General features: G+C 27.1%; 1 protein-coding gene across 1 annotated transcript in view; it reads right to left on the reverse strand.

Annotated features, from left to right (window-relative positions):
- LOC106678033 (uncharacterized) overlaps positions 1-11,099 on the reverse strand; it is a gene marked incomplete in the record, with an annotated part of 375,705 nt that overhangs the window by 297,395 nt on the left and 67,211 nt on the right. Inside the window, 1 exon segment of the mRNA XM_067048596.1 lies at positions 3,792-4,098. Coding sequence (XP_066904697.1) covers positions 3,792-4,072 — 281 coding nt within the window.

Genomic DNA, 11,099 nt, shown 5'->3' on the forward strand with positions numbered 1-11,099 from the left:
AAAAATATTGAATTGAAGTTAATAAAATATATATCAAATAAAGTTAATAATAATAAGAAAAGACACTGGAAGCGAATTTTTTTTAAATGGTACAAATTGAATTAAAAGAAGTGTTTATATCTAATGTAATCGAAACTCGAAAAATGATAACTATTGCAAGATTCAACTATTAAATTCCTTATTTATATCTATTGTCCCAATGTGAAAGGTGTTGCGATCTGATAAAACTAGGTCGCCCTTATAAATGGTATTACTTTCAAGGCCTATATCACCTAGTTATTATATAATAATAATAAAAATTTTCAAATCTGAGAAAATTCATAGCTTATTAATAATTATTATATAGAATTTAGTTTCTTTTTATTTGAACAGAAAGGAACAGAAATATATAGAAAAGTTTGTCCAAGTTTTCAAAATTATAGGAGCTCCTTCTACACAAAATAGAGCAATTGAAATAACAAAATATCTATATGTAGAGATTTTTTTTTTTAGAGGAGTGTAATTATTATAGAAATTCATCGTTTTATGCATATTTAAATAATTATCCAATATTCAAATAAAATTATACGAATTAATGTTTCATTGTCGAATGTTTATATTAAGTAAGGAAAATAAGAAATTCATTCTTGAAAGCTCTGTAACACTTTAATGAAAATTGCATTATATATTTTAGTATACTTAATTTAATTATCTTTCAAGGAAAAATTTAGGAAATTGTGGTTCAATTAGTAAATAAATGGCAAGAATACGACGAGTCGAAATTTTGAAGATAATTAAATTTTTGCATAAAACGCTCATTTTTGCCTGATAAGATAATTCCAATATATTTTACCTGCAATGTTGAGGTATTAGAATTTTCGAAACAGATCTACTTACTAATTTACAGCTCGCCATATTGTTACTCGGTACTCTTCAAATATACAAGAAAACACCTCTTTGGTTTTATTCATATCAACAATAAACAGGGAATTCATGTAACTTATACTAAATGATAAATCTTTATCGTGTTATAATTACAATGAATTAAGAATTGATTCCTCAGTGATAACTTGTCAAATATTATTTGCTGAATTGATATTCTTCTAACATGTTTATAAGTTCTTGCGCTTGTCGATTCTATTTTAGTTTTTACAAAAAATAAATACACTGCTAGTAGTTTAAATAAGTAAAATTGAAATGAAACCTTATAATAACCGAATTTTATCTCATTTTCTATATGAATTTTACCCGACTACAGATTGTGCTAAAGAAGAGTTCGCAATCGACAGTACTTGTCAGGCTAAAGAAATCAATCAAAATAATTAGGAAAATATTTTTAAAAGTATTTAATACAATTTTTTTTTATTGTTTTTATCTCAGTTCTAAATTAACAACTGACACTCGGTTAAGTATAATCACTCTGGTATGTTTATTTACTACTAAGAATGTATTGCTAACGTAATGAAACCATAATTTAATCAAGAATGATTCTGATCTAGACTGTTGTATTTATTTGTAATATGTTTCTCTAACGTGAACACTAGAAGTCGTCATAAAATACATTCAATGATTAAAAAAGATTATCACAGATTAGGAAAGTAATCATGAACCATTGTTTATTTATATAATTAAAATGGAAACACAGCCGTCTAAATAAATGATAAAACACATTCCACTAATCATTTCTATTTGTTTTTATAAATTTCAAAAATAAAAATAAAATATATAGGGAGATGGTCAGGGTTGCGGGGTTACAACTATTTTTATTTCTCTTTTGACCGCAACCCTGACCATCTCCCTATATATCAATTTTTACGGTCAACTATACATACATATATAAAAATAAAATAACGTACCATACTATTTTACGCATTTTTCTTAAATGTAACTAGCTACAAATTCATTTTCTTAAAGAAATACTAATTAAATTTTACAAAACGATATTAAGACATGTATTTTAAAACCGAGGCGTTGAAGTCACTACAGAAGAGTGATACGGGAGCAGGAATTGTTATTTAAAAAACGAATATGATATGACAATCGAACACCATTGTAGTATATTTTCATCTCTCTTAACCGAATTTAAAAAACAACAACAGAATTTGACATATTTAAACATTATTAAAACATTTCAATGAAATATTTACGTCATAATATTTTAAAAAGGGATAGAATTTGAATACTATCGTTTAAAAAACTTAAATAAACTTTACCTGATTTAAAACACCATCCAAGGAAGTTGGCAAGCACCCGTGTTAATATTTATAAAAAAATTACAGAATTTTAATGTTTTATAATTAAAAAAAATAAATAAGGCAAAAAATATAACTTTGTAGAGCTTTATCAGGGCTTTTCAAGTTGATGGCTTTGGCGACTTTGATAGAATCTAATTCAGTCGATCAAAGTCTCCAAAGCTATCAATTTGAACAGCCCTGATGAACTCAACAAAGTGGGGCGAAACGTCGGCAAATAAAAAGTTGTTAACTATTTTTGTTTCTCTTTTGATCACAACCCTGACCATCTCCTTCATTATTTGTATATGTAAAAAACTATAATAATTTTATGATAGACCAGATTCAACTTAACAGTGAGTAAGACATGTTAAATAAAGTAAATTTTAAAACCATTGGGTTATGAAAACTAAACGTTGGATGATAAAATTGATAACATATAAAGAAAGTGGAGTTAAATGAAGTAACATAGATAAACAAAAGTTATGAGTTTGAATTTTTCTATGAAATAATACAATTAATATATACGATATACTTCAAAGTTTCCGAAAAAATTCCTAATGTTTACGTTGAATCGACTCGGAGTCATGTACTGTCTCTTTTTAGTTCGTCTTATTTATTTGTTGATGTATGATGTATTTATTCTGCATTTTTTGTTTGATAAAGCACGAATTGGTGAAAGTTGATTGGTCAGTCATTAATTCGAATTTGAGAGACTTTTGGCTTTGTTAATATTTTATTTAATAATATAACCTAACAATACGTTTTTGGTCTCATTAATTATTACATTATATATTTTAATTATGTAAGGTAAACGATCACTTGTTTAATTTTTCTTTTTTTTAAGTGATCAATTTAAATGTTTTATTAACTTATTTTAAATTTTAATAAGTTTAAGTTGACTGACAGTGAAACAATAATTTTTTATGAAGTTTTTTTAAAAGTTTGTATGTAGGTTAGTGTAAAATTATAACTATCAACAAAATATAAGGAGATGATAATGACAACAAGATATCCTAATAATCCTGATAACAGGAACCGCGAAATGTTGATTGTAAATGATAAAATAATTAAAAATATATAAGAAAGAATTAAATTTACAAAATAACTAATATTTTAGGAACTGAATAATTAAAAAAAAATATTAATGTTATAGCTGATTGATTGTTTTGTCCAATTAAAAAGAATAAGAGGAAAAATTATAATGTAAAGACAACTTATTTTGAATGTTATGGTCGGAAGCAGCCATCTGCGGCCCTTTAATCCGGGTATTTAATCATTTAAAATGTTACCACCTCATTTTATTTCATTTTAAATTACGTTACTATTACTATTTTTAGTAACAAATTATGATTATTTAGTAGTATTTTACTTGCTGAAAAAAATCCATTGTAAAATACTAACCAGTTTACCGTTAAGTTAAAATAACGATATACTTTGTGACATCATCAACTTTTGAAGCTATAATTACCCTCTTATCTCCACTACCGTAGTGATGACCACAATTTCAACCTATATACCTCCTCCACAAGAAGAGAACACTGCACTCCACTAATCACACTATATTCTAAACTAGCTCACCTCCTTCTTGCAGGATGGAGTACATGAAGCGGGAGCGGTTGATGATACGGCGGCGGCAGGTGGCTGTCCAGTAGATCAGGGAGTCTTCTCCTCCTGTTGTCTTCTTGAAGAGGTGGAGGATCGTCGGTCTGTGCCTCCGTAGAGGCGAAGGTCCGTTGCTCGCCCATGGTACTCACATCACTGACTGGCCTCTGCAGGTCGTAGGGCTGCCAGAGGAGCCAGGAGAGGGCGTCTCCGTCCGGCGGCCGGGTGCGCCATCTGGTGGCTGCTCCTTCAGTCATCGCCAAGAAAGTGATGTCCTCTCCATCTATTAACATAAACAAACAATAAGAAAATCTTATATATATAAAAAAAATATGGAGATTTTTCACAAAAAAAAACAACAACATTATTTTTCTATTAGTTTTCACTTAATTAGGCCAAATTGGGCTCAATAGAGGAGCGGAGATAGACACAAATAATAATAAATCCATTAATTATTTTTGTAAAATGTTATTCACAACAGTCATCTTCGGCCATCAAAACATAATAAATTCAAGGTAATTTTAAATTGAAGTTCGGGTTAACAACTTTTAAAAAAATTTATATCTTTTTTAAATAACATGTTGGCTATAATGGCATTATTAGGTAACTGAACAATGTACTCAGTTTGATTAAATAGTCTTCCATCAGTACAGCTTAATAAAATAATGAGCTTAGTAAATTTTGTTTAAAGTCTTGTATTTGTTGAAATATTTTGCAGCCTTTTACTGTTATTAATACTAATATCACCTTATAAATCTATAAAGAATAAGGATAAATCAAAACGGCTATTTAAAGCATTAAATAAATCTTCAGACGAATATTCAAGTTTAAGAAAAGTAAAAATTTAAATACTTTTTGGCAATCGAGATGAAAAATACATCTTAAAAATTAAATAGAATTGATTTTGTTTTTTATTCTTTCTTTTTTATATAATTGTTTGATATTAATTTATCAGAATTTAAAAAAATATTTAATTTTTTTTTATTGTCATACGCTTCTTACTGGTTTAATGACTTTTATTTTGTATCAAGGAGTTGGTTGGGTGTGCGGTCAAAATAGAACATAAAATAATTAACAACTATTATTTTTTGAAAAATAATAATAGTAATATACAAATAAATAGTTGTTAACTATTTCTTAGTCCTTTTTAACAGCACCTCCGACCATCTCCTTGATACTCATTATTTTATTCCATCGCAATGAACAATGTTTCAAGCAGTTTAGCCATTTTCAAGTTCAATTTTCTAAAACAAAATTAAATTGTTTAAAATAGATTAAAAACAAAATATCAAATAAAATAAAGTTATCACACATATAATATTTGTCATTATTGTATAAAAACAGAATAATGTAACTAACATGATAAAATTGAAATACATATTACTATCTAAAAAAATTATTGGAATTATTATTTGTACTAAGGAAAATATGTTTAATATTTTAATCTCAATAATAACTTCAATAAAGGAGATGATTTGAAAGAAAAATAAGAAGTATAAAATAGTTTCATTTACTATTTTGATTACTATTTATTAAGAACCGATATAAATAAAATTAATAAATGTAATAAATAAATGAAAGTATTTACTTTTCTTAACTGCAAATTGGACTGTCTACTTCTTAATTCAGATAAAGCCAACCGTCTATTTATGAAGTCAACAGAACAAGTGTTGTACAAAAAACCTGACAATTTCGCTACAAATCAAGTCATCCATCGGTACCTCAATGTTCCATATGTTCCTGATTTGGCCATAACCAGATACCAATCCTTCCATGATAAAATTCTTAACCAATCAAACGCACTAGTTTTGTTTTTAACTTGACTTCTCCTTCATTACCTGATGATCCTCCAAGGCATATGAATAGACGATGGCCTTGAGATCTTCTCTAGAAATATTACTGGAGTTCTATCAATGGCCAGATTCCCCATGTCTGAATCATGCCATTGAATAAATAACATGAAATTAACTTATTGTATATATTTTTATTAAAGTTGTAAATATCAATAAATAAATCTAAAAAATATATACTAATGGGCAAATTATCAAATAATTAATAGCTAATCTCTAATTATTTTAAGTTAATTTGCATACATCGCATATTTTCTCCCTTTAACCATGTTTGTGGCCCTTTGTTTCCAAATTTTAGATAACACTTCATACAGAAAAAGAACCTTTTTTTAAAATGTTTTTTCTCAGAGAAATACAGTACTTCCCTTCATCTATTTTACCCGATGATCACTCAAATTTGTAAAAACATTGTGCATTGCATATTTCCTTCCCCTCCTTTATATATATACATATATATAATAGTTGTAAACTATTTTTGTTTCTCTTTTGACCGCAACCCTGACCATCTTCTTATATAAAATAATATATTGTTTAATATTAATTATTTGAGTGTTAATATTAAACTATATATTAGTATACTTCATATACATTATATTATATGCAAATTACAGCGGAGGGGAAGGAAATATGCAATGCACAATGTTTTTACAAATTTGAGTGATCATCAGGTAAAATAGATGAAGGGAAGTACTGTATTTCTCTAAGAAAAAACATTAAAAAAAAAAAATAGTATACATTTGTCATTTGTATGGATCCAGAACGTTTTTAAAGCAATGGAGTAAAAGAACAAAGTTTTATAAGGTTTATGTTACTTTTGAAAGTAACATATTAATTGATTTAACTATATTTCATTAGTTGAAAAAAAAAAACAGTTCATAACACAATCTTTTCATATATATAAATAGAAGTTAAAAAAAAAAAATAATGAATTTTTAATAATAAATTTGAATCAATAATTGAATGTATCTCAGTAACTGAATTCCAAATCAAAAATTATTTGTTGAACATATTAGAACATATTTGTAAATTTGTCGATAACTACTATTTTAAATGTTTGGGTCACAAAAATCTCAAATTTAATTTGTTTACAAGATACTAATACGAATAGATTCATCAATCTTTCATTCAGATTTCAACAGAAATTACATTTTCTATATAAACTAAATTTATACCAAATCATCAAGTTCCAGAAAGTATCATTTGATCGAATTTAATAACTTTCATTAAAGTAATCCATTTCCATAAAATTACTTTACTTGTTAAGTTTTAATAATTTAATTTTATTAGTTTTAACATTTATTTTTCAATAATATAATCTATTTTCCATGAAGGGACCATGTACATCTCAAATTTAATTTTAATATTTAATCCCTTCAACAAATGAAGGTAAATAGCATCCCTTGTTCTGCTATATATTTTGAATATTCTTCATTTAGTTAACTTCCTAACTACAAGATATGGGTGGTTTTTGATGCTGGGAAAGGTGGCACCTTATCACGAGGGACTAGTTTGGACGAAAGGTCTACATAAATCAGTAAATACAAAAAACATTACAGAAACAAGAAGTTCTTATAATAGATTCAAAGAAGTTTTTAGAACCTAAAGAAGAGAGTGAGGAAGGATAGTCATCCTCTGAGAAAGGCAGGAGTCCTAACCAGAAACTGAGACAGGAATTTCTGGACACGCATATTCTTTGGCCTTCTACTTTACCAAAAGTAGAAGAACGAAAAATATGTAAGAAAGACAGAGACACAAAATAAGAAAAACAATAGGATTGGTTAGAGAACTCCAACCATTTTTATGGAAATATAAGGATAGCACCAGGACACAGAAACGTTGGTAAAAGAGGGTACTTTACTTTCTTTGTTGACTCCGATTGCCGGACAGTCGAGACAAGAAAGATCAAACTGTTGGAGAGGTCAGAAACTAGAGTAAAAGAGTTAAGCTAACCGACAAAGGCGACCAGAATTTCTAATTCCTACTCTTTTCTTAGGTTCAGAATATGTAAATAAATAAGTAATAATATCCCATCTAAGTTAAATATCATTGTATAATAAATGAATAATAAGATAATAAACCATCAATAATAAATGAGTAATAAGGAAATAAATCGTCAATAAATGTAGTAATAATGTTAAATCGTTTATGGAAGTACAGGTTGATCTAGTCTATCTATGTCATTATGAATGAATGGCATAATGATAAGGATAAACAATGGAGAACAGCAGGGCATGCAAAAGGTGAATATAATTTTAGTAATAACACAATAATGGTTCAAATGGGAACAAAAATTGGCTGGAATGGAAGATGCGCAAAGTTTTACGCTTAGTTTGGATTTATCTATTTTTCCTTTTTTCTCCTTTAATCATTTATAATTTTTTGTAATATATTGTATTTATACATCGTGTATTATTGCTAACAATAAGAACTGTTTACTTTCTTTAAAATAAACAAAACTAAAAGTACTTGGCAGGAAAATTTTTTAAAAATTCGATATTAAGGACCACTTAATTTCTCATTCATTTATTAAGTTTAATCAAAATCGTTGGAGCCATTTTGGAAAAAATATATGAAAACGTGAAAAATAGATTCTATAAGGTGGCACTTACAGTTGTTCGATTTTAGCAAAACATTTGCAGTCACATCCCAGGTATATAAACACCTTACATATGTAATATCAGTTTCATAAGACCTTTCATTTTTGAAATAAACAAACTCACACACAGACCATTTTGCGAAGGGTAGGTTTTTGGGTATGGGATGAGGGACTTGAAAGCATTTATTTCCACCAAAAACTCGAATTTGAAATTTTTCATGAACACTTTTCCTTACTATATATTCTATATATAAGTAAGTAAAGGTAAAAATATGAGATAGAACTTTGATTGATATACAAAGTAATTACAGACCTCTGGATACTTCAATATTTGCAGGATCTTGGAAACTACCATATCTAAGAAATATCATACTGGGCTTAGATAGAATTAAGGAGCATAAGGCTTAATCTACAAAATAATAAGAACTTTTGGATTTTATTAGTAAAAACAAACAGTTTTTAATGGAGGAATAATAAGTTTCTAGTTTGGTTTTATTGAGTTAAGAAAAAAAACATATGTACCTCCTTGCTGACTTTTTTCATTCACTTTTAACAGTGCCATTATTTATACTAAATGGTAAAAGTTTATTTATAAGTAGCTAATTCAAAAACAAACAATTTCATTTTTAAGGAATATAAGACTTTTATGCTAGCTAGAAAAATGTGAAGATTTTTTTCCTAATGTACTTTGCATAAAAAAATAATAGTTATGGAATGCCAAGATAAAATTGTTTTAGGAAACATTGGAACATATTAAATTCAGAATTGATTATACAAATATATTTTAAAGATTAAATTAATTTTTACTTAAGTATTATTACTTCGCTAATTCTATTATTATACAATAACTGGATGGAATCTCATTGTTTCAACTAAAATAAAATTGTGAATAATAATCTAAGAAGATAAATTAAAAGTGTAAGGCTGAATTAATGGTAAATTAGGAGATATTTCATCTTACAACTCAGAAAATTGTGCAATGAATAGAAAAACTTAAATTAAATCAATAATAACCAATAAAAATATATTATTTGTTATTTTATGTAAAATTTATATGATATTAAATCATACCAACATTAGTTTGTCATACATTTTCACCAAAATTAGCAAATTTGTACCTTAGAAAGGTTTGTAGCTTGAAAAATATCTGAACAGGCAGTGCCGCCATCTAGCGAACTTTTAAGAAAATATATACGATAATGATTTAAACTACGTCTGAACTAATCACACAGTTTTTGCTTGACTTGATTTATTTTTATTTTTAATTAGAGTTTAAATATATAAAAATAATTTTAGTTTTATAAAATCTTCAAATTAAATAGTTATGGATCCAGATAAAAATGTCATTGAAGGGGGGGGGGGATCCCCAGTCCAGCAAATGGCTATACTAGTACTTATTGTTAATTATATTTATTAATAATTACCAGATTATTGAATATTGATGATTTGTGAATTAAAGGTAATAATGTGATACACATTGAAGTAAAAAAATATATAAATAAACCAATTGGAAAAGATACATGGGTAATATTTGAACAAATGAGTTAGAAATAAAATCACAGTGAAAATAGTGTAACTATAAATCTAGCTGTAAATTAGATAAAAACAAACATTTGTTAAAGATATAAAAATAAACAATAACAAAGAAAATTTTTAAAGTTTTTGATTTTAGAATTAGAATTGGCTTCTGAATTATGAAAAATATTGCAATATTCTATATGACAAAATAGTGCATAAAAATGTCTTTAACAATCTGAAAGATAATAAATTCAGATACTTGAAAAAAAGTGGTTAAGTAATTAATTACTGAAGGAATACAATGTGAACTAATTGTAATTTTTAACTTAAAAGCTTGTTAAGAACTATAATATAAAACATTAACTTAATAATTAGTAATTGAATAATAAAAATTTAACTCAGCCAAAAAATATGTCTCCACTGTAATTCAAAGGTGTTTTGATATTGCAAAACCACAGTTTGCAATGTCTAAAATATTCAGGCACTTACTGTTTAAAATCTCCAAATTGTTTTGTTATGCTGGATCTAATCTAACAAAAGAGGTATATGATGAACTTGGAAGACGTGTTAGAAGAATTAATGCTTTGGAAGTTAATATTTGGAAAACAGTAGTTGTAACAAATACTATTAGGAGTGTAGCTAGAGGGCTTTTTGCAATAATCTAAGAAAAATGAGGAGCTATCCACTATTGAAACTTTATTCTCTTAAAACTATTCCGGGTATAATTTTTTTTTATTGTTTAATTTAATTTTAATGGCAACAAATGTTCATAACTTATTATTGTTTTCTTTCGTATAGCAAGTATTAATTAATAAATATTTAAATGTACTCTAGCGTATATATAGCTTTCATTAAGTGTTCTAGATTTTTATCTATTTTTTAGGACCATTGTATTATTTAATGAGATATCTGCTTACAAATTTGATGAATTTTATTTTTAAAAAATTACATGATAGTGAGAATCTAGATTGTCTTTTTAACCTAAACAGAATCGGGTAAGAAGAGTCAGACAGATCCAAGATATCACAAATGTTTTTAAATTAATTGGATTCTCTATTTCTATATTCACTTAAAAGAATAAATAAATGATTCTGAGGGAAATGAAACATTTAATAACAAACGCATATGATTAACTGAGTTATAATTATTATTATTCCGGTACTACACTGCCTACAAGAACCCTGGGTTCCTCCACCACAGTCAACTGATCTCTACGATCTTTCTCTCTCTCCCTCCATCTATTATCAACATTCAATCAGGATAGTTCCTCCTAGATCGTCTAGCCATCTGACCCTCTTTTTTATTTTCCATTTGGTTTTC

The sequence above is a fragment of the Halyomorpha halys genome, unplaced genomic scaffold, assembly GCF_000696795.3.
Source record: "Halyomorpha halys isolate HHAL.00 unplaced genomic scaffold, Hhal_1.1 Scaffold9.1, whole genome shotgun sequence".
NCBI lineage: Eukaryota > Metazoa > Arthropoda > Insecta > Hemiptera > Pentatomidae > Halyomorpha > Halyomorpha halys.